The sequence below is a fragment of the Pipra filicauda genome, unplaced genomic scaffold (genome assembly GCF_003945595.2).
Source record: "Pipra filicauda isolate LSUMZ 115617 unplaced genomic scaffold, ASM394559v2 scaffold64_size3178608_pilon, whole genome shotgun sequence".
Taxonomy (NCBI): Eukaryota; Metazoa; Chordata; class Aves; order Passeriformes; family Pipridae; genus Pipra; species Pipra filicauda.
This window is the reverse complement of record NW_024104809.1, coordinates 2,811,397-2,835,650: the sequence shown is the minus strand read 5'-3', so window position 1 is coordinate 2,835,650 and position 24,254 is coordinate 2,811,397. Positions and strand designations below refer to the sequence as shown.

The following is a 24,254-nucleotide window of genomic DNA, read 5'->3' as shown; positions in this document are numbered from 1 at the left end:
AATGCCACAGCTATGTTCTGTTATTCAGAGCAAACTGGTTCCTGGAAATAGGCCCGTGTTAAACAGTGTGACAAACAGACAATATGTGTTAGATCCGAGGAGAGAAGAAAAAGTAGGTATAGCCACAGCTTACTGGGTAGCATGGCTGATGTGGGCACAGCACTATTTAAGGATGCTAATTTGTCTTTAGGAGAGTTCAAGCAGCTTGCTCAAGCTCATTTTTTATTCCCCACTTAGTTTTACATATTCCTAGAATCTGCAAGATGGAAAATATTAACTGGAGAATGACTTGCCCTCTGCTGTAATATGGTCTATTGAATTTGTTACAGCCCTTGATCTGCTTTTTCTTGGCTCAAAATTGAGTCACTAGGATTGCACTTCCAAATTCTTCTGGGTGGCAAAGAATCTGTGGAAAGTAGTTTCTTTTAAAGAGTTCTTTTTTAAAGATACACATTTGGCTTGAATGTTCAAGTAATAAACTAGTTCTCCCCCAGCCCTTGTTAAAATGAAATTGATAAGAGGCTGTAAGATTTTATGGATTGGTTCCTATTCACTTGGTAAACGGGTTACTTGGCAATTAACAACAGCAGGCAGGACAAACCCACCTACTGCTGTGAAACCTCTGTGACTGCCATTTCTGCTCACAGCAGTTCTCCATTTACACACCTAGAAATCTGCCCCTCCTCCTACACACCCGAGCACCGCTGATCTTTACTGCCCAGTCTGTACACGCAGCATGCACAATGGACTTAATACGGGTTTCTTGTCCAGTATTACCTAAGTTCTAAAATGAAGATCAGCCACTTGATAGATTCAGGGTTTTTATTAGTTCTTCCATGTGAGCATTACAATTTATAATACATCATATCTAGTTTTACCTCCAGAATGAATCTAATTTAGTACATCATGGTATTAGTAAAAACAAGCCCAGTAAGTGGGCTAAACTTCCAACTAGCATCTTCATATCCTTCAGACAAGGCAAGCTAGAATGTCAATCACTTTACAGACATTTAAGTAGTGTTTCCCAAAAACCACCCGGCCCCAAATTAAACTAGGAAGCGGATACAATTTAAAGCAGGAAAGATTTGGTCATTTCCCTTCCCCCAGCAGATTTTAATTAACAGCTATAGTTTCACCTCATTACAGTTTTGGAATCTCAATTAAAAATCCTGGAGTCTGTTGGGATGGAATCGCACGTGTCACTTGCCCGCTGCAGGGGCACCTCCTTACCGGCTGCAGGGGCACCTCCTTACCGGTAGCCGGGTCCGGGCTGGGTGTAGCCCTGGGGGCCGAAGGGCGGACGGGTGCGGGCGTAGGGGTTGGGCCCGCTGGGCGGGGGGGTCATGGTGCTGCCGGGCGGGGGGGTGAAGCCGGGCCGCGGCTGGAAGGTGCCCGGCGCCGCCTGGGAGCCGCTGTAGGCGGCGGGCTGGGAGGCCTGCGTGGTGTAGGGCTGTGCGGGGTAGCTGCCCGCGGGGTACTGCGGCGGCTGCTGTGCCGGCAGCTGCTGCGGCTGCCCCGGGAAGGCGGCGGCCGGGGCCGGGGCCGCCTGGCTGTAGGCCGGGAACTGCTGAGCTTGCTGCGACGGGGGCTGCTGCTGGCTGTAGCCTGCTGGAAAGGCAGAGAGCGAGGTGGGGTGAGAGGCAGCAAAGAACCGTGGGTGCCTGCAGAAAGGCTTTTTTTTTTTTTTTTTAATATTTACAGTGATGAATGCAAAACAATGCAGTAAGCGGAGAAAACGCAAACCAAGAGTGAACTACAAGTTTTCCTGCCTTTCACACATAAGCACATGGCCTGGGTTTTGGTGCACTACCGTGGCAGCACAGCACACTGACAACAGTTAGGATAAAATAGTGACTGACACGGAATAACCAAAAAAAAAAAAAAAAAAAACACATAGTCTTTCACTTCATATCACACGAAAAATAAAGTCTTCACTAGCAAGTAAGGCAAACTACAACCTTTTCCCAAACAAAACCTCCAAATTACTGCCATGAAAATACTCTCGCTGTTTAATATAAGTCATACCTCTGGTTAAATTATAGGTGTTTTCAGTTTTTTAGCATTAAATATGAAAAGACTGTGCAGAACAGAACACTTTAGTACAAAACTTCAATATAAACATGTCACAAACTTGATTTTTGTGTATAAAACCAGCTTCCAAAAGGAATTTCTCTTCTTGAAAACTTTAAAATGGCACAAAGTCCTTTTATGAAGAAATAGCTACTTTTATCCATCATGAAACACACCTGCAGCTACTTGCAATGAAACCTCTCCAGTGACTGGAATCCTGTCAGCATTAAACACCAGACACACAAATTATTAAAAGTGCACAGCCCTAAACAGAAAGAGTAAGGGTAAGAATGCACTGGAGTAAACTCACCTTGAAACTGGGATCAAAATTTACTCATGAGAGAGACAAACCTCTGAAGGGTCCATTTTTACTACCATGTATAAATAGCCACACTGTTGCCTAGTAGATCTACAAGAGTGGGAAGAGATCGTGCTCTTGGGAGACAAGAGTTCAAAAAGAGACAATACTCACAGGAACAAAAGCAAAACAAAAAAAATCCTATGACTCAACATTTTCAAAGGCTGCTGCCACCTCAAAAAAAAGACTGTTTCTGACAGATTAGGTTGATTGTGAAAGAACTTATGAGAAACAGAGGCACCCCAATCAGTTTTTGGTGGAGTTTCATTCTTACTTGATGATGATGGTTAGAATGCAGAATTCACATTGCACTACAGCTTTCACAGGAACATCTCCAGTAAAATAATGGATTAGATGATTAGAAAGCAGATTAGAACTCCTTTTTTTTCCCCACTCAGTTTTTAAGCCTAAAAAATCAGATAGACTCTTCTACTTCCAACAGGCTTGTTACTTCTTCTGAAATTAGACTTCAGCGAGTCTGTCACTGTCTAATTATAAATGTGTGGGTGAGAAATCTGCAGAGAACAAGATACCATTTAGAGACCAAAACCAACCAGCACACAGTGCACAGGAACAAGGGCTGAGGCAACAACCTTTAGTTCAAGTGTTCTGAAGTTCTAATCCAAGCTAAACATCTTTGTAAACTCTGCAAATATTCTCATCTATATAAAACCTGATGCGCTCCCACTGTATATCTTGTGTACCATGACAAGGTCACACTGGCTCTGAGTCACTTAATGGGAGTCTTTTGTTTAATTTAAGGAAGATTTTTAAAACAAGAAATGATAAATGCTTTGTATCATTTTCTAGAAGTATTAAGCAACGTGCAATTTGTTATGCAACCTGCTCTTACGTGTTCATCCCTGTACTTTATCTGGATTGTGATTCCTACTATGCTTTATTAGATGCCAGCTGCTTCTAAAGCAAGTAACTGAAAGTTCCGAAGTCCAGTTTATTTTGAGTATACAGCTGTTCAAATATCACTGCACAAAAACCACACTAAAAGTCTACTGGCATCTTCACCTGAGGTATCAGCAAAATCAACAACAAAAAACAAAATCTAACACTTCAAAGTTTCTCTGAAACTTACAGTATTTATAATAGCCAGGGATTTTACTAAATGACAACTACAGTGTTCACACCACTAAATTTTGTACATGGAGATCATTCTAGATGAAGAAAGAGAGGCCATCTTTAGATACCTCCAGTATCTAAGGAAGCTGAACTGGGGTGTTTTAGTCACTTGCTACAATCCCATGACTGTGGAAGTTAATCCTGAAGGCTGCTCATACTTCAGGTGATTCCTTTTGCCTGCCCTTCTAATAAGGCATTCTGCTGACTGATAATGAAGTTTGCTTTTGGTCACAATCAAGTAGGACTGAGATACCAGAACTCTGACTATGCATCAACAACACAGACACCTACAGTGTTCTCTTACTGGTCACTTTTGAATTGTGCTACTTCCCATAAGGAACACAGGCACCTGGGCAGCTCAGTACCCTGACCTGCCCCACAGGGTCAGGAACCAAAACTCACAGGCTCAGGACTTCAGGGGGTTCTGCAGCCGAACTGCTGTTCGAGAGAGCTGCTTACCTGGGTACTGCACGCCGTACTGCTGCTGGGGCTGAGCCTGCGGCTGCTGGGCAGGGTAACCAGGCTGTTGGTACTGCTGATACATCTGACCTATGGATTAAAAACGTATTTAATTGAAGCCCAGTACCCTACCTGTATTATAAACACACAGCCAACAATATCCTGACAGTTCAAACTCACAGAAACAGACCCTCTCACAACACGTAAAAACCTTTTTTAGGAAACCTCAACACAGTCAAGTCTGAGTATGTGTTCCACCTGATTTCCAACTGAAACCAAAGTACTGATTTCAGTTTCTGAACCATGCCGTTCTGAAGGCTAAATGATGTTTGTCTATCTCCCACAGATTTGGTATGTGAGGCTTACCAGCGCACATTTCCAGAGGATGCCAGAGGCTGTGCACCTTAGTGCTACTCTAGTGGGTAACAGACCAGGAATCTTTAAACATCTTCATAACTGCTCCAGAACTTACACTGTAAATTTAAGTACTTCAAAAGTTAAACATGCCCTCAGATTGTCTGTTTATATTAGGTTTTTAAGGCCATTTCTGCAACAAAGTACTGTAAGCAGAGTGGTACATTATTTATGCTGACCACATTTTCCAGATAAGTCAGCCACCTCTCAGCATCGCCAAGTTTTCTGAAGAGACCCGGGGGTATACACCCGAAGGAAAAATAAAACCATACACTCTTAAGCTTGGGTAGTCCAAGGCAATGCTTATTTTTCCTAAATTCACTGTTTTCAATTTCTTGGCCAGAAGAGGCAGAATATTTGTTTAGACAACCTGCGGGCTCCGCTTAAGTTTTATGCTTCTGCTGTTTTTCAATTTAGTAACAGGCACAGTCAACGAACAAAACCGATTAACTGCCAAAACTAAAGCTTAGTTGAACTGGAGCAGACATGGAAACTTTACTATTATAAAGTGTTACTGTACTATTATTCATTCTGCAAAGATCAACAAACTCTATAAACAGACCACAAACTCTATCTTCTGAGCTGCACCGAGACAAAAGCAAGTCTGCTCCAAGTCCTCAGAGACCCCTGTGCACACTGCTTTAAAGTAACTCCTTATTTCTTCTTTTATCTGCATTTTTTGGAGCTGAAAGGAACAGTATTTTAACTTCACACTAAGGTGTTCAGAATACTTTATATTGGTGCAGTCACTCAAAATATTACTTGGTATGCAAATCTTGTGAGACAATGAGGGTGTTAAACAAAAGATCTGTTTCTCAAACTCAGTTGTTATGGGCAAGTTCTGGGAGAACAACCAGCAGGCTGCCTGTCTCAGGATAATTACCTACAGGCTAACACAGAGACCACACTGGCACCTACTGGAAAGCCCAGGTAAAGGGATATGAAAGAAACAGCATGGAGGTTTACCAAGCTTTCTCAGAAGGCTCGCTGTCTTCGCCAGGATTGAAGCATTAGTGAGGAACAGAGAGGTGTTCCAGTGCCATTCAAGAAAACTTTCTTAATTTACAGCCATGACTGCAGCCAGGGATCCTATGGGTCCTCAAATACACAGTTTTCCCCCCTCACTGGATTTTTTACTCTGAAAACTAGATGAGCCACAGCATCGGTGCCTGGTTTTGTACTTAGCAGTGCTATTGCAGTCAAGGATCTGCCAGCATTTACCATTGTTCCTGTGCACTGAAAAAGACATTTTAGCCTGACACAGAAAAAAGACCATTTATGTATATTCACACAACAGTCTTTTCTCTAGAAGATCATGAAGTGCTTATGTGAATGAGATTTTATAAGTATTTTCAGCAAAGACTAAAAAAGCGTCCACATCTGTACATAATTGGTTCTCATGTGTTTTCAGAGACTGAATATAGTGGTAGAAAAGCACTGGCAAGTTACAAGAGACAGCGCTGCACTGAAACGTTTTTTTGTACTGATTGAATTCAAACTAGTGAATGCTTAAGATTTAGCAAGGGAGGCAAGCCCTTCAGTAGTATCAGCACACAGAAGTGAGGTGACTTGGTATTCACAAATAACAACCCAGTAACCAATCATAATCATCACAGCATCATTTATTGGCAAAGAATGCCATTAAAAACAATCCCTGATATATGATTGACACATGACTGGCACCACCAGTTTACTTATATCTTCAAAGTACTGGGAAGGTGTGTGGGGGAAGCACAGCTTGGGGTGTTTGTTTTTTTTTAAGTAGTGAACTAATAATTTAAAACTAGTTTCAAAACTAGTTTCTAACAAGAACCTGATCAGCATCAGCAGTGCCATTTATGTGAGCCAATCCTGCTGAAAACGTTACCATCAAAACTTATCCAAAGTTCTGGCTGGACAACAGTCCTGCGTGGACAGCACAAGCCCCTGGATTACCACTGGTACTTTCTCGTACACAGTGAAGAAAATATAATCAATACTTAAAATATTAAACTACATAAACTACAGACCAAAACCTTTATAATTAGTACTGTTGCACTTTTATGTGGAAAAAAAAGACTTGGGCCAAGGTGTAACACAGTTCAGTGTTTAAAAAAAGAAAAGCACTATACTTTTCCCTAATCTAAGTTTAGAAAAATCACTACATCTACTCTAATGCATGAGCCTAGATAATTTCTTTCCCAAGATGAGTTTTATGGAAACAAGTTCTTTTCTCCTTTCCTGGTGTTTGCAGCCATGCAGGATTCCAATCTAGTGCTGCTAGTGCTTTTAAGTGTTTCACTTCTTTGTAACTTCCACACATAAATGCCAAACAGCTATATCCTTAAGCTACAAAGATGTCTCTCGCTATGTTAAAACACTTGACTAATTCTTTGGGAAATAAGCAAAAATAAAAAAAATAAAAAGCTGGAGGCAGCAAAAGAAGTGTTCAATAAGCTCCACTGTAACCAACAGTATTCATGCCTGCTTAAATATTATATGTAACTACCAGTTGCTAAAATGTTCTCCTCAATCAAAATATTACTTTTGCCCTTCAGGCAAGACAATCCAAGTGATGTGGATACTGTGAGTACCCTCTCACACGTGTCTCAGCATTATGTCAGTACAGAAGGCAGCAGAAGGTTGGAACTTGTGCTTACACTAGCACAGAAACAACTTTATATTATTCTTCATTTGGGGGAAGAAATATCAAAGCGAATTATTCCATGGACAGTTAAATCCAGAACTGTGTAGGTCTGAAGGTTCAGTGCTCTTACAAAATAGCAATGAAAAAAATGATGCCCAAATGTAGCAAACCTCTGAATAGGTTAATTTTGAGAAGTCAAATAACACGTAAAAGGACATAGTGCAAACAAACCTGAATACCAGAGTTAAGACCTTGGGCTTTAAAGGAGAGTCAGCTGAAGCTCTCAAGAGTTACACTGGAACTACCATGCATAAAAGATAGCTACAAGGTTTTACCTGACTAGCACCAAGCAATACATAAAAAGGAAGCAATAAAATAATAGCTCCATTCTGTTAGGTAGAAATGATGAGGAAACAACATCTTTAATTCATAGTAGACAAGTCAACAAACAGTTGAGTGAAAGCTCGACACAGCAACACACAGTGTATGATACAAACCAACATCTTGAGACAGCTTTAAAGCACTGAGTATATAAATCTGTCTTACAGTAAAGTGAGCACAGATTCAAGTAGAGAACAGTATCATAAAAATTCTGGTCATTTACACCACCCGTCCTTTCAAATGGAGCCACTGCTCCATCTGCTGTTTCTTCATCGAACAGCATGTAAGAACAGAAGTTCTGCCTGCCAGCACACATAGATTTGTAATTTGGTATCGACTTTGGGTCTACTAACTGAAAGTCAGAATCAGACACCACCATTCACATCTTAAACAGCAGGAAAACAGGCTGCCTACCTTCCACCTGCCCTGTCTGTGGCTGCGTGCCGGGGTACGGGGGCTGCTGTGCCTGCACACCAGGAGGGTGGGCTGCAGAAGAGGAGGAAGCGATGCTGTCCGGCGTTCCCGATCGCTCTTCTGCAGGGGCACTGGGTGGTCCTAGAGGAGCAAGAACAAGATACAGCATGTGCAATTAACAGAGAGTTTGAATAAGAAAGCCTAATACAAGGCCACTTGCAATGTTTTCAACATTTTTTCCAGTTATCCATAGATTTATGTCCAAGTGTCATACCTAAGCTAAAATTAAATACATATTTTCACATCTAAAATTTCCTTTGAAAATATCTGTGGGAGAAATTTTCCCCCTGTCTCTAGCTCACTCAGATTTCATCCTTCCAAGGAAACTGACCCATTTGTGAGATAAAACCCTTCATGACAACATATTTTTTCTACAGCTTCAAGTGTTAACCTTGCACACGTACACTGAAGACTAACTATGTTTGGACAGAACATGCACTTATGAACTTATTCTTTCTCATCTGGAGCAAAGGTGAAAAGCTGCACAAAACTATTCAAATGTATTAGTGTTTTACTGCGAACCACATGGGCTGGGCAACAGTGTGTTTTACCAACAGTCCTATGTCATGTGAACAGAAAACCTTCAAAGAAGGTGCTAATCACACTTGCAGACAGGATATGGCAGGTTTCAATCTAAAAGCAATTGTCTGCTTTGCTAATTCAGAAAATATTCCAGCTGGCACCCAAAGACAGCATGGAAACAGGGAATTCAGATTTTCTCTATGTTAGTGAGAAGTTCTGAAACATGCATGTGAACAAGTATAATATACTACAATTAAATGCAAAATATTTCATTAGAAATAGGGGAGCTTAAACCTGGATCTTTCCAGCTCTTAACTATATGAATGCTGTGAGACACTACTTTCAAATACATGCTTAAAGTTAAGCACAAGTATTAGAATTGTTGCCAATTCACTCACAATTTTAAGAATGCTATATTTACACAATTTATTAAATATGCATCCAACAAGCCCTTAATTGTGTTTTCATGTTACCCTAGTTAGTGGGGAAATTAATCAAATCTGCCTATTTCAGGATTTGCCTTTATATACACAACTGTAAAATTATAGCTTTAGAAATGGGATTCTTATATCATGCTTAAATGGTCCTCTGTGGAATTCTTTGTACATTCAAAGCATGGTCAAGTCAGTTCACTCTATCAGAAGAATTATGGAGACACAAATAATGAAGTATCACTGATCAAAGCACTAACTGACATGGACAAAACCACTCCTCCAAAAATTAGATCAAATTTTCTGCTAGTTGTACTTCATATTCTATTGCTTACTTGTTCAGATAGCCTACTGAAAGTTTTTAAGTACCATCAAACTTTTATCTGGTCTGTGAAATAACCATGCTGTGACAATACTCAAAATGTGCCATGGAGGAAGAGACCACCCAAAAAAATCTTAAGCCATTTTCTACTCCAAGCTAAAACACAATGCTAAAAACATCAAGATTTCAACATTTTGTATACAAAAGTTAGAAAACACAGTTACAACATCTTAACACAGCAAACTGCAGAATTCTGAAAAGAAATAGTGGACACAGCTTAATATGTCCAAAGTACAAATGCTTTGTTACAAACCAAAATTTGAGTCCTTGATTATGAACAGGGGTAGGTTTTCTCTTCATAAGCCGTATTATCCTTACCTGACACCTGATCGTCTGTCAGGCCAAACGCTGACATGACGTTCTTGCTGATTTCATCCTGGTTCTTCAGTGGGTCGAAGGCAGACATGCTCGCTGCTATAACTTGAGTGGATGGCTTCACATTAGCATCAGCAGCAGCAGCCTTTTCTTCCCTACCATCTACAGCATCTACAAAACAGAATGCCCAGTTATTAGCTCTAAAGAACTGAAACACCACGCTACATATATACTGCACTGCAGCAACTTTAAGATTGTATATTTGGGGGGTGGTTAAATGTAACCCTTGAAATGCTCAGGTTAGGGTAACAGTGATGAACCACTGATGTATCTGAATCGGTGATGAATCACAAAGCATAGGTTTCATTCACAGTTACTTAAAGATACACTATTACTGTGGACTATCAGTATCATATATCACTTGGTCTGAAACTCAAGGGCACAAGGTTCCTGCTTCGAACAAATTGTTCTGATACAACTTGCCTACAAAGAATTCAATTTAGAAAATGTGCAGGATAGGTTCCAGTTTATTACAGTGGTTTTTATCAACTGCAGTTTCTGTTTTGTGCTCTACCTTTCTCCATTAATTCTTCCTGATGGGTGAAGTTCATATCATACATGTATCTGAATCACTCAGAAACGCCATACCTAACAGAGTGCTGCATTTTCTCTTAAAAAACTAGTGCAGATAGGATACAGACTGGCTAGTTTTGTTTACACTGTAAGATCACCACACTAACCTCCTTCCAAATAGTTTATAACCAGAATCCATGGTATTCCACTGAAATTAGTAATTGCATATAATGAAGGAACAGGGCTGGACTTTTTTTAAACAACAAAGCCAGTAAAATTTCAAAGCATAAAATACAAAAGCAGCATTTCCTAAAAGGAAGGCTGATGTTCTTGATTCACTTCTTTACTCAGAGCACTGCACTCCATGACTTTGTGTCATTATTTTCTGTGTCCAACTTACCCAAAACCTGTAGTTAAGCACACAGAAGTATAATGTTTACAGTTGAACAGCCCTAAGCTAGGAGATCAATACCTCAAAACTGAGGTTAAGAATTTCTTTCCTATTTTGCCCTCCCCCAATTATCCTTTCCCACTCCTACCTGCACCCTTCGTGCTGCTTACCCTGAGACAGCTCTGATGCTGGTCTGAGCTCAAAATGTGTGGATTCAATTTCCTAACCTGGCAAAAAAAGTGGATATAATTTTTGCTGAATTCACTTTCTACTGTTTTAGCAAATCAAACTTGCTTAGCAACAAAAGATAAGCACCAGAGCTAGCCCAAAGTAAGCAGTGGGACTACTCAACTGGAAGCAAGAACTTTTCAGCAACAACAAACTATTAATTCAGCTAAAAGACTGCTTGAGACATTGTTGTGGTTTACACGCGTTAGTTAACAGCATTTTCACAAATTGCAACAAAACCTTGGACCCTGAAGTTTTATTCCTAAATTAGTTTAGTGCTTTAGTCCAGATAACTCGAATGAAAATTCCACCTATGAAATAACTGAAGCATTAAAAATTAAGTTCTGAGCCATGAAGCAACAATTAAGAATTATCTCAACCAGTATTCAAGCCTCCATTTTTCACTTTGTTAAACAGCACACAACTCCACAAATCAAACCAAACAATTCTTTGCCAGGCTTCCTACCACTTTCAGGCAGACTAGTGGAAAGCCCTGGTTCCGCGGGCGGTTCTAAACAGTCCAGTAAACGATTGACTTTATTGCGAAGTTCTATCAGCTCTCGGCGCAGGTATTTCACCTGATTAGACTCTAGAGGTCTTGGTTGTCCATTCACTGCAAAACAGCAATTAGATGAACTTAAGACTGCAAGTAACATTTTGACATTCAGTTGAAAATTAAAAAAAAAAAATGGAATAGCTTCCAACTTCTACTTGCTTGTAGCATCACCATCCTTTGTGGAGTTTAAAGTGACGAAGTTTAATCAACACAGGCTGAACCCCTTCTAGAGCTTACTGTTCCATTAATATAATCTCAGTTCAGCAAAATCTACAGTACCAGAGCAAAGTCCACAGTAAGCTTCTATGTTGTTTATTCATTTTCATGAATATATCCTCAATAATACAGTGGTTGTGGAAAGCTGTCCCTTTAGAACTATTGCAGCATACACAACACTGGTGCAATTCATGAATAAGGTCAGTGGCCAAGTTAAAGGTGGTTGCTATTCCTTGGAACTATGTGCTAAGTTACCTATAGTAGCTTGAAAATAAAGGCCAAAGGATAAATGTTAAAATCTTTTCAACTTTAAGCAATTAATGTGAGTTTTTAGCAGTGTCCTAGTAACACTGTGAGACAATTACCATCTTCAAATTCTTGTGCATCTGTGAAGAAAACTCCACAAATGCTTGAGAGTAGAAGGTAACATGGAAAATAACACTAAGAAAAAAACATTGAGCACATGTATATATGTATGTATGCCAAATACTTATAAAAAGAAATAGTTTCAGTTTCCAAAAATTCAGACATCTCATGAAAAACATCAAGAGAAAATAGATATAATGTATTAATTCAGTGTTTTTAAATTATTGATTGCATTTGTTTCACCTCCTGAGGTGATGAACTGGAAGTTTTTTGTACCTTTCAGTGAAGCTCACTGCTTGAATTTTAATAAACATTACTGTAGAATAAAAAGAAAAATACAATCTTCTGTACTTACCAAACAATGTCAGCTTAAGTATCCTACTGCATTGAATTGCAAAGGAAAGATCTGAGCTATCAAAAATTGTTATAAGATCTCCATCTGAAAAGAACATAAGAAAAAATAAAAAAGTTATATCAAAATAAAAAAAAGTTAAATTAAAATCAAAGTCTATGACTACTGAACGTCACACTAGGACATAAGTGTTCCTTCATTACTCAAAAATAACTTTCCCTATCTGACTGTGAAGTCACTAGGAAAAAAGTTTATTGTTTTACTGCAAGAATCGTTGTGCAGGGAAATCATGCACAGAAGGGAAGACAGAAGCACAAGCAGCTCCAAAAGGCATTCTGACGCTATCCCTTTGACGCTTTCACGTTTACATACAGGATGAAACACCACAGCTGAGTTCACAAAGTCCAGAAAGAATGATGCTGCCAGTCAGAAGTTATATGCCTATCCAAGTGGCTCCAAAACTGCGCTGTTCATGAACAGATAGGAGACTCAGATAGATGGCACAAGCTGATCCCAACTCAATTTTTAAAAAACAAGACACACAAAGAAGGGAAAATTTCAAGTGACACTTTCTCAGGTTACATTCAGAACACTGAGGTGCAAGACTGTTTTTCAACAAGAGAATGATAATAAAGTTCCTATGCAAAGTAGATAATAAATATACCTATCAGCTTTAACACACAAATAGCAATGAAGATGTCAGAGTAGTCAGAAGAAAACTTTTCTCTCCAACAGGAATTTGACACAATTCTTACGCATTAATTTCTTGCATCTCAGATTTCAGAGGAACTCCCACCCCAGTGCATCCTAATGAATTTGCACACTGCCATCAGTCACAAGAACTATATTAGAACTGTATGGCATCATTTATTCTTAACACAGCACAAAGCACCGAACACCCTTAGTCCTATTAATACAGAAAAGAGATACCAAGTTCCCACTAAGTCTGGTCTCTCACAATTTTTAATCTCAGTCAAGACAACTCACAACATCTTTGCTTACTCAACAGAATCACAAATAAGACTATTCTCTTTGGCAGGACAGATTTTCTACTGTTCTAACACATTTAACAAATTAATAGTTTAAATGAGCCCAAACTAAGCAGTGCAAAGGAAAGAGTGGGAGTGCATTATCAGGAAAACGTGTACTAGCAGTAGGAATAGCAGGATCACTTCCGCCCAGAACGGTTTGATGACAGGAACTGAGTGAAGTTCATCTTGTGCAGTTTCACCCTGAAAAGCAACAGCCTTATAGAAACAACACAGAGATTGGAACAAAGCTAAGTCCAGGCTACCAGTGGTCCTCCCCCAAACACTGTTACGAGGAGGCTCCGTGGACAGACACAGAAATATGCTCTTCATTACAGATTACTGCCTAAAAACCCTGAGTGTGCACAAATTCCTTACGCGTTGGTGACAAAGGGCAAACTGAACACAAGTTATGGTTGAAGTTTTCAAATAAATTAATGCTTCAGTACAAATAGTCATAAAACACATGATAGCATGTAGAAAACATCTCAAAATTTGAAGTATTACATATTCTAATTTTTTCATACCCGACCACAAGTAACACCTCTCCAATGGAAGGTTTGCTCGAGTATAGTACTATTAATAGCACCTAACAATGCCTGTCAGTCTTCAAAGAAGTTGCTTTCTAAGAAAACAAAATTACCAATACTAATAAACTGACGGCATATAAAATAATTTTCAAGTTTTCCTGAAAGAAATATTGCTGTCTCCAAAGGTTTTTTTATATCCTATGTCCTGTTTGTGCTTTCACAATCTCAAAAGACATCAGTCGATAGCAATATCAGTCATGGATTCTCTGAATAGACACTGGAAAGCCTCCAGAAATGAAGGCTCCAAAACCCCACTAGGCAACCTGCTCCAGTGACACACTGCCCTCCTGGCCAAAACTCACACAACCTCTCAAACTGCAGTTTATGGCTGCTGCCATCTGGTGTATGAAAATAGTTCAGATTCAATGGTCTTTTCAACTCCCACTCAGCTGGAGGCTGCTGTTAGCTCTGCCCTCAGTCTCCTCTTCAGCACAGTGAACAAGCCCAGCTCCCTCCCATGCTCCCTGCAGGCCACCTGCACAAAGCCCCTCACTGTCCTCAACACACCCTGCCGGACCCTCTCCAGCTTTTCCAAGTCTTTCTTTCCTGGCAGCAAAACAGAGCACAGACCTCCTGGTACAGCCTCACCAGTGCCAGGAAGGGGAGGATCACAGTGTCCCCGTTTGCCACTGTGATCCATAATAAGAGAGACAATCAGACCCCAACCTTTCATAAACAGATTTTTTTTCTTTGGCATTAAGGGAGGGTGAGATGTACATTCCCTCCAATTCAAACACTTCCTCCAGCTTTTCAGTGATACCAAAATCCACTGGTGTCTTAACACAAAGCCTTTCTATTCCTTATTCTGCTGGTAACACACTAAATGATAATTACTTCTCTTGGCATGTCATAACAGCCAAAGCTCAGATTCACTGCCTGAACAAAGATGCATGTTCTAAACAGTCTATCTGCATAGTGAAATGAAAATGTACAACATGGTTTACATGGATTAATGTCACCCAAAAGAATTGGGATCATTCCATCTTATTCTCCCTCACCTACTTTAACCTTTGTGTCGAAGGCATTAATAATGATAATTAAATTTTCTGTTTTAAATTGTTAACAGAAAAAAAAGGCTGAGAAGCACAAGTACAGAATCTTGTTAGATGCATAAAGTCAGTTCTGTGATTCCTATTGACAGCCACTGACAGTTATAATCCAAGTAAAGCATATGCTAGGATTCTACGGCTTCACATATACCTTATGAAAAGTCTGACAATTGAAGTATATTAGATTTAGCAAACAGACTTTTCATCTTAAGGAATGTCAATGAAGCTTAATTCCTGTTCCCATAACATAAATAGGATTACACAATGTTTATTTTCTATTGGAAAGTAAAATAGACTTTTTTCTCTAGCCATGTTATTTTAAGAACTTACCTTTCTTGTTTTTATAAGGGACATAGCTTTCCCTCTCTATAATTTCCCATCTATGCTAAATATTCCCTGCTATGCCAATTATAATTTTTTTAAATCATTCATATAAACTAGTGACTCCTGTAACTAACCATTGGACTGCAAAGTATTTTAGCATTATCCTGCATCACCATGATGAATTCCAATTTTTATTACATTAGAAATCAGAAGAAATTAGAAATGTTTAAGACATTAGAAATCTGCCTCAATCCTTGGCCTTGCCAGATGTCTTTCCTTATCTACTATGCTTTGTCATCTACTGGCTTTATCTACCCCTATATTTATTTATTTATCCCATTTTTCAAAAAAACCCTGTATCAAATATAGTTTTCCTTCATTTTGGTAAATTTACCAAAGGCAGATATTACTGACTAAGCACACCACCTTGAATAAATCCAGTAGGAGTTAATAAACCATTATTGGTTCTGACACAAAGACACCAACTTCTACTATAAAGTAATGAAGAACAAGAGCAAAAAGGCCAACCCCACATTACACAGTCCAGTTTTAAATTCAAGCATAACTTCAAAAAAACCAGTAAAGTTTCTATTATCGGCTCTATAGGGGCTTTTTTAGCATATGTAACTCAATAACATGGTGTGCTTAAGATGCAATTTTACTCCTTGATTCATACAAATTCACTGCCGGCAGTCCTCATCAGTTTGTTTGGGGTTGGGGTTTTTCTGCTGCCATTGGGTTTTACTACATGTTCAAGAACTTTAAGTAGGACATGAAAACTGTTTCACATCTCACAGAGCAATTTCCTGCTCAGGAGTTTGAAGGACACCCAGTCTGAACATAAATCTTGACTTCACAAGGCAGTATTCAAACTGAAACTTCTTCTGTCTGGTAATAAATTAAAGCATCACATAACCTAAATATAACTTAGGAATATGCAATCTGACTAACTCAGTCCACAAATCCAGAGACAGAAGGAAGGACTGGGCTTTAAAGATTCCTAACTTCTTCAATTACATAAAAGTACATATATGTATTAATTTTATATATATATATACATATATATATATAGGTTTGGGAAAAAACCAAAATGTATTAGATTCAAGGATCATGACAATTTGATGAAGATATTAAGCCATTGCACTTTGTAGAAATTTTAAGCAGAATTAATTTTAAGCAGGCCTGGTGATCACTAGCTTCATGTGCTACAGCAACAAGAAACAAAGCCAGGAGGGATAGACGAAGCGTTCTTCTGCATGCTCAGAGTGTGCACATCAACACTGAGAAGACACAGATGGAGGCTGTAGAAGTAGTGGAAATCCTGAAGGTATCTCCTCCTAACAGTGTTATGAAGGTATCTCCTCATAACTAGTGTTTCTCCAGGTCTGGAGGGATACACAATAAAACAGAAATAGCTAAAATGTATATATTCCAATCCATCTAATGACTGAAAGAGATTTAAAGAAGAATCATAGCTTCATTGAAACAAAGTCAACAATACCACCTTTTTTATATGACAAGCAAACTGAAGCCTTGATCATTTGCAACTTCCTCTTACATTAGCAACATTTACGTGTTTTCAGTAGTGATAATTAGCTAGGATAACATACACTGAAGTTTCACATCACAGAGGAGTAGTAGTACATTCTGTGTGGTGGGTTGGCCCTTGCTGGATGCCAGGTACCCACCAAAGCCACTCTATCACTTCCCTCTGCAACTGGACAGGGGAGAGAAAATATAATGAAAGGACAAGATACGAGATAAAGACAGGGAGAGATCACAAATCGATTACCACCAGAGGTAAAAGAGACTCAACTTGGGGAAATAAATTTAATTTATTACCAGTCAAAATCAGAGCAGGATAGTGAGAAGTAAAACACCCTTTCCCCAACCCTCCCTCCTTCCTGGGCTCTACCTCTTCCCCCGCCAGCAGCACAGGGAGACAGGGAATGAAGGTTACGGTTTCTGCCTCTGCTCAGGGAGAAGAGTCCTTCCCCTGCTCCAGTGTGGGATCTCTCCCACGGGAGACAGTCCTCCATGAACTTCTCCAGTGTGAGTCCATCCTGTGGGCAACAGCTCTTCACAAACTGCTCCAGTATGAGTCGCTTTTCCACAGGGAGCAGTCCTTCAAGAACAGCCTGCTCCAACATGGGTTCCCCACAGGGTCTCAAGTCCCACCAAGAAAACTTGCTCTAGCATGGGCTCCTTTCTCCACAGGTCCGCAGTTCCCTGCCAGGAGCCTGCTCCATCATAGGCTTCCCACAGATTCACAGCTTCCTTTCTGGCATCCACCTGCTCCAGCGTGGGGTTCCTCCATGGGCTACAGGTGGGTCTCTGCACTCCTGTGGACCTCCATGTGCTGCAGGGCCACAGCTGCTCTGCCATAGTCTGCACCAAGGGCTGCAGGGGAATCTCTGCTCTGGTGCCTGGAGCACCTCCTGCCCCTCCTTCTGCACTGACCTTGGTGTCTGCAGAGTTGTTCCTCTCATATTCTCACTCCACTCTTCTCTGGCTCCAATTACATTTGCACCATAACATTTTTTTCCTTCTTAAATATGTTATCACAGAGGCATTACTATCATTCCTGATTGGCTCAGCCTTGGTCAATGGCATGTCCCTCCTGGAGCCAGCTTCCAACAGAAGCTACCTCTGTAGCCCTCCCATTACCAAAACCTGGCCATGCAAACCCAATACAATTCTGAGACAAAGAAAGCTAGAATTAAAAGTAGAAGGTCTCTAGACTGTAAGAGACAACCAAAGAATGAAACCATAATTACTGTCTCCATCATACACCATTACCTTACTCAAAATAAGACAGACACAGTAGTATACACAAAAAACCCTAGAGGACTATACTTAAAGAAAAAGTAAGAATGCAAAAAAAAGGGACTAGTAGCTTTAACTTAATGAAAAAGCATCCATCAATCTCCTTTCACCTTTCTCACTCCAGAAAGAAAAAAAAACAATTATATGATAATAAGAAAAACTAAACCATCGCAAATCCACTGAGCTCCCTCCCACTAGAGATTAAGACACAAAATATTAGCCCTTCGCTGCTTATCAGCTTTGATAAGCAGCTTCTCAAAAGCTTCATGAACTTGAAAAAACTGTCTCAGGGTCATTCAAAGTGAAATTTTACTGCCTAGATATATGAACAAAAGTTATTTGACGTTCTAGGTACCACATACAACTAGTTTCCTAGTGCCATCAAGAAAAACGAACCTGAATGCTTCAGTAACATAGCACTTTTGGCTATGCAACAGCATAATTATCAGCCTTGATCTAAGAGACTTCGGATTTTATCACTTCATTCTGAGTTTCATTTTATGAACACTATCCCTCTGTCCCAAATTAAGTAACTTACCCATGCCCCACTATGACATTCAAAGAGGAAAAACCCTCCAAGCACAACTGTCTCTCTATTCGCCTCAAATAGGGCCCTTTTCGTTCTGTGGAAACCTTCTTTCTTAAGGTTGTGCTTGATCAATACTAATGAACAATATTTTCCTTGAAACAACCAATGTCCAACAGATTCAAATGGTCAGAGGAAAGATTACTTTTAATACGCACTTCAGGTTAAATTAAAACCTTTTTCTAATCTTTACTGAGGGAGAAAAACATAATCAAGAATTATTACCAAATAGATCAAGTTTTTAAAGTCTTATAAGAGCTTGCATTATTATGTCATACATGTTTATTCTTCAATCACCTTCAAACCCACTCAAAAAAAATGGTTAAATGAGTGAACAGAAGAGAAAACCTGCAATAGCATCAACTCTCTGCAACAGCAAAAGATGAACTTTCAGAGAGAAAAATGAAGGAAATATTTCAGAAAAAAAATAGAGGGAATGCTGTTAAGGCAGCATAACAAGGGATACAGCTTCTATTGCCTGATTAAAAAGATTTCACAAGAAATCACTTTCCTTTGCCCATGATACTGGACAATTCTGAAAGGTGAATTTCAAAGCTTCTGTCCATAGAGAAATCGTATCAGAGCAACTGTAATTAAACCTCAACAGCAGTAATTAAACCTTACCTTCATCTTTATATTTTATTGTGACTTCATCATTGCTCAGAAGTTTTCCTCTAAAAACTCTTTGCATCATTAGCACCAATTCATCATAGGTGATATCTTCATTGTGAATAGGGATTCTCCTAATATCTTCCCCAAGCTGAGCTTTGATGATCAGCTTCCCGCTTAAGTCCAGCTGCCCATTCATGGTGGATTCTTTATTGCCTGCTGACCTGTTAGCAACAAAACATTAAAAACATTTCAGAAAACTAAACTGTTATTTAGATCTATCTGATGACAGTTCTGAAGCTTTACATTATCACTTTACTTGATTATTTTTACATGCCCTGTAATTATGGTAATGGACAAAGGGCTTTTTTTTTTTCTTCATTAAAGAAAAGACTGCTAGAACAAGTAACTTATTTCAAAGATTACAGGTTGTAAGTTGGCTTTACTAAGGGGATCAAGCTGAATCATGTATTATTTCTTGAACAAATAAATGAAGAGCTAAACATTTGGTTTATGATATGGATGATCAGAACTCACTGAGGGTTTCTCGTCAGAAAGGAAGATACACAATTTTTCATTTTTAAAGATTTTGACCGAGATATTTTAATCAAGATTTTAGACTTTTAAAAGCTGCTCAACAGACCACACATTAACTACTCATTGGGCTTGACTCATGGTCAGAACACTTGGTTACTCTCAGTGTTTTAAGAGGTAGACAACTGCTCCAACCTAAACGAAGTGAAACAAAGCCATCTTGTGTCCCAGCAGCACACTGCATATACTTCAGAGTTACACCTTTAGCACTTTATACGAGACAGTTTAAAAATCGTCACTTTGTATGAGGCATCTCATTTAAAAACACAAAGGTCTTACATTTAAAAACCAGAAGCTACAGTGAAGTTATGAGAAGAGGAATGGGGGGAAAAAAAAAAAAGAGATCCAGGTAGTTACTCAAATGTCCCCTTCTTGCTTCACTGTTCTGGACAGTGCCAAAACAATAGATCTGGAATGAGGAGCAATTAAAGAAGCAGTTATCTTAACATCTCAAGTGCAATTACTGAAGATGTTAAAAAGTAAGCAGCCCTATACATCAAAATTACAATTTCTAAAGCCACATATAGGTAAACCTACTGTTTATTCTCTTGTGCAAAAAGATTTCTTCTTAGAGATATCCAGGTATTTCTCTCTTACTTTTAAGGATGTTATAACACAGTGTCTTATGAGAAAAATTAATTTTGCTTTGGTCAGTCTATTTTTACAGTACTGCATTGAAAATTAATTCTCTCCTACCAGAGAAACAAGACACTCAGCTAAAGCCTTTAATACATAACTCCTTGATGCACATATATATATATATATATATTTAACTCTACTATTTCAATGGCAATGTTTTGACGGTATCTCTAGATTGCAATTAAATTTCTGGGGGTTTTGGTAATTAACTTAACATAAAGCAAAAATTTCATGCAAATCCCTTTGTTTAGTCCCAAAAGATACAAGCAATTACTGAACAAAACTCACTCTCCTCATCACACCTAACAGGAGGTAGGTGGATACAGTCTAATTGCAGAGAAGGGGGACATGCAATTAACACAGCTACTTTGCTGCTGAGGCACTATGATGAAAAAGTGAAGTTTATAATACTGTTAATGCTCACCAATACATTATTCATGTTTTGCAGCATGGGAGTCTTGACTGCAGGCACATCAACCAGTCTAATTAACTTTAAATGAGTTTTAAAAGCACAGAGTTTTGCACAAGTTGGTTGGTTGCTGGGATTTTTTTTTTAATTTAAGTATTAAAAAATAAACCAGTATTGATCCACAGGTTTCCTTTCACCTCCTTCCCAAAACCGGACATCTATCATTACCTTGAGTGTCTTACTGATGCTGGATTATTGGACAGTTAGGATAAGCCGCCATGCACTACCAGTGCCAGAAAACAGTAAGCTGCATCAGAAAAAAACACATTTATAGTCACATTTTCTTAGAATTATACAACTCACATCAATTTTTCACTTTAGAACATCTTAAAAAATATACCAAACTAAAAAAAATCCTTGTTTTATCCATAATGTAACAATCAGATCTACGCTTTCTCGTATTGTAGAATTTGAAGTTCAGCTTAAACAAATCTTGAACAAGAGTTTTAATTTCACAATAGAAGTAAGTTTTTTCTAGATTTTGTTAACTGCACATAGAAATTCCTAACAGTAATGTGTTCCTTTCCAGAACACTCCTCTTCCCCAACGGTCTCCTTCCATGTGTATGGCATCCATCTTAAAGACACAGGTTAAGTTAAAGAAAATAAACTTTGACTGATTAAACAGTACAAAAACTGAGAAGCCCATCTTTCAGCTTAAGGCTGAGGCCTCTGTGGTGTTAAGCAGTGTGTCTGCAAAGACAGACCAGACAGCACTATAATAGACTACCAAGAAGGAAGGAGGAGTAATGCCACTTTCCCCCAGGAAGAGCCACCAAACTGGGCAAGAAGGAAATGCATCAGAAATGTACAACCCCTTAAAAATACGATCTGCCCTCATTTCTGCTTAAGACTGTGCTTTTTGTGCTGGAAAGCCTACATCATATTTATGCAGCCCACCTGATTATTACAGAAGTGCCTAATGTCCAGAGCTCCTAGACAATGATTTAGTACATACAGACCAGTCCTGCAGAACATTACCGGCTCCTCCCTCCCACCCCATGGGCGTACCCCACCCAGCACTCTTCTCTCTTGCCCACACAGCCAATTTCAAGCACCCATAATCTGATTTTTAGATGATTCACTGCTAACCAGAGAGAAAAAGTAGGTTCCCCTCATCCACATAAAACTGGGCTTTCCAGCTCTCCTCTTTCAGCTCAACTGGAAGCAAACTGGAGCAGAGAGGCACAAGACATCCAGGATGGAGGCAGAGAGCAAGCAAACCCCAGAGAACATGCACAGCCCCTCTCTGGTTCTCAAAGGTTGGCAGCTGCTCACCTCACCTAGGGTATGAAATGCTCACCTTTGAAAAGGGTTGTACCTGCTCCTGACAGGGAGGGGATAAGACTGTTGTGACATGCTAAGCGGGTGGACAGGAAGAGGCTACTTTTCTGATGCCTCCCTCATGTTTTATGAAATGAGTAATACATGAAGACAGTGCCCCTCTCACCCCAGACTTGCTACAGCTCCAGGTAAATTTACTGTCATGGACAAATACGGGATACAGACAATGCATCTACGAGTGGTTTAACTTAAGAGTTCATTTAGCTACCACCTCGTGTTGTTTAAACATCAGAGCTGGGCTCTCCTTTTGCCTCTTCAGCATTATAGTGTAAGCTACTTAGAAACTGTCAACAGTAAGAACTCAACCTCATCTGTAATTCCTGAAGATACACGTTTTGGTGGATACACCTGAGCTCCTGTGGCCCTTCAACAGATTGAACACATCTTTGTGCAGGTAAATGAGCTGCACGTGCTTTATTTACCAGCCCCACTCACAGAAATCTGCTATCAGCAACTATGAAAAGGTGGCAGGAAAGCATTTAACTGCACTTTTTTTTGTCCAGCTGTTCTCCATTCTGCTTGAAGGTGTCCAGGGTTTAAGAGACTGATTTTAAACACCTCAGCTGCTTGCAGTTGTTGCAGAAAACTATGTGAAATGTTCAAATTACTGAATTACACAGCACTCAAGCTTTCTCACTGTGACACAGCTGAATGGATGACTCCATTGAGAGAGTTTTTCAGTGAAGACATCCAGAATGCACACTAATGAGCTTTTTAAGAGAATCAGTCAGTGTCTACTTTCCTCAGGGGGGAAAAAAAAATAATTAACAAAACATTTTGTCTTCACGTTTAAGATTCAAGATTGCTTTCCATAAGAATCACACTGACATCTTTCTAACCTTCCTGGTGTACCAGAGTAGAGTTTTTCTCCCCTCCTGGCTCACTTTCTATTCACATCATGCACGAATCCAGACGGTGCATGTGGACAAGGACTGTCCAATCTAAGCCAGTCCCTCCAGGATCCCCTCTAAAACTAGCATGTCATAACCATGTTGTATTTCACTACCCTTTTAGCACAGCAGTAAAGAAAAACAACCTTGCCTAAGAAAGGGAAGGACAGGCATTCCTACTTTGCTTGAAAAAAACAGGGGCAAGGAACAGAAGGAAGGACAAGCAGTACTGCCTCCCAAACCCCAACCGAGAGAGCCACGAGAGCTTTCCCGAGGCAGCGCGGGGGGGTGAGGCGGGGGAGCAGAAAGGGGAAGAGCTCTTTTCGGGTTTCCCCAGTTCCCAAAAGGGGAGCAGAAATCACAGCCAATCCCTGCCGGGCAGCGAGGAACCGGCGGCTCCTCTGGCCCCCAAAGCGAAGCGGCCGACCCAGGGAGCAGCCCCTGCGGACAGAGGGATCCCGGACTCCCCGGGCCGCGGAGGCCGCGGGGCGGCTCCCACCGCCCTCAGCCGTGGCCGGGGGCGCGCGAGGGGTCTCCCGGCCCCTCCGCCAGGGGCCGCATCGCCCCCGGCCCCGGGGAACGATGGCGGGGGGCGGGCTCACCCCCAGCCCGCGACCGCCCCTCCCTCCATCCCTCCCGCCGCCTCCACACACAGGGGCAGCCTTGCTCTCTTACTGTGGCCTCTCCGCGGTGCTGCCGCTGGAACGCCCCGCGCAGCCCCGTCCGAGCCCAGGCCCGGCCGCGGCCGCCGCCGCCCGTACGTGGCAGGGCAGAGAGAAGGGGTCGGAGCCACGGCCGGGCCTGCGCGAGCCGCGCGCCTGCGCGCTCCGCCGCGCGGGGCTCCGCCCACCTCGGGCCAACATGGCGGCCCCCGGCCGACATGGCCGCCGCCGTCATTTCGTGCCTTGCCACCTCAGCGCCGCCCCGTAGGGGTTTCCTCTAACAGAGGGGTTGTTTCGGAATACGAACCTTAGGCCCGCATAGGACTGGCGGTGCTGAAAAGTAAAACGGGCCGTAAAACTCTCCTGTAGTTGTCAGGCGCCGCCACCCTCGCACGGG

At 40.6% G+C, this 24,254-nt stretch overlaps 1 protein-coding gene across 4 annotated transcripts; it reads right to left on the bottom strand.

Moving 5' to 3' along the window:
• Positions 1 to 807: 807 nt before the first annotated feature.
• On the bottom strand, positions 808 to 24,036 carry TFG (trafficking from ER to golgi regulator). Of its 4 annotated transcripts, none has more exons than XM_027727506.2 (9): positions 23,871 to 24,036; positions 21,131 to 21,209; positions 19,276 to 19,484; positions 12,252 to 12,335; positions 11,225 to 11,371; positions 9,570 to 9,737; positions 7,857 to 7,997; positions 4,022 to 4,111; positions 808 to 1,608 (listed from the first exon to the last, which is right to left on the bottom strand). In XM_027727506.2, the coding sequence occupies exons 3-9, from the start codon at positions 19,457 to 19,459 to the stop codon at positions 1,250 to 1,252; spliced, it is 1,173 nt and encodes a 390-aa protein (XP_027583307.1). In that variant the 5' UTR covers positions 19,460 to 19,484; positions 21,131 to 21,209; positions 23,871 to 24,036; the 3' UTR covers positions 808 to 1,249. The 4 variants fall into 4 exon arrangements, with proteins under 4 accessions (XP_027583307.1, XP_039244356.1, XP_039244357.1 ...); XM_039388422.1 differs by having other exon boundaries at positions 808 to 1,605; XM_039388424.1 differs by lacking the exon at positions 808 to 1,608 and adding an exon at positions 2,247 to 2,287.
• Positions 24,037 to 24,254: the final 218 nt, after the last annotated feature.

Excerpts from the sequence above, each read along its gene's own strand:
- TFG (XM_027727506.2), bottom strand. The coding sequence starts at position 19,459 with ATGAATGGGCAGCTGGACTTAAGCGGGAAGCTGATCATCAAAGCTCAG. Across the intron at positions 11,372-12,251 it reads ACTTAAGCTGACATTGTTTG|TGAATGGACAACCAAGACCT; the intron begins GTAAGTACAGAA and ends GCTGTTTTGCAG. Across the intron at positions 1,609-4,021 it reads GTACGGCGTGCAGTACCCAG|CAGGCTACAGCCAGCAGCAG; the intron begins GTAAGCAGCTCT and ends CTGCCTTTCCAG.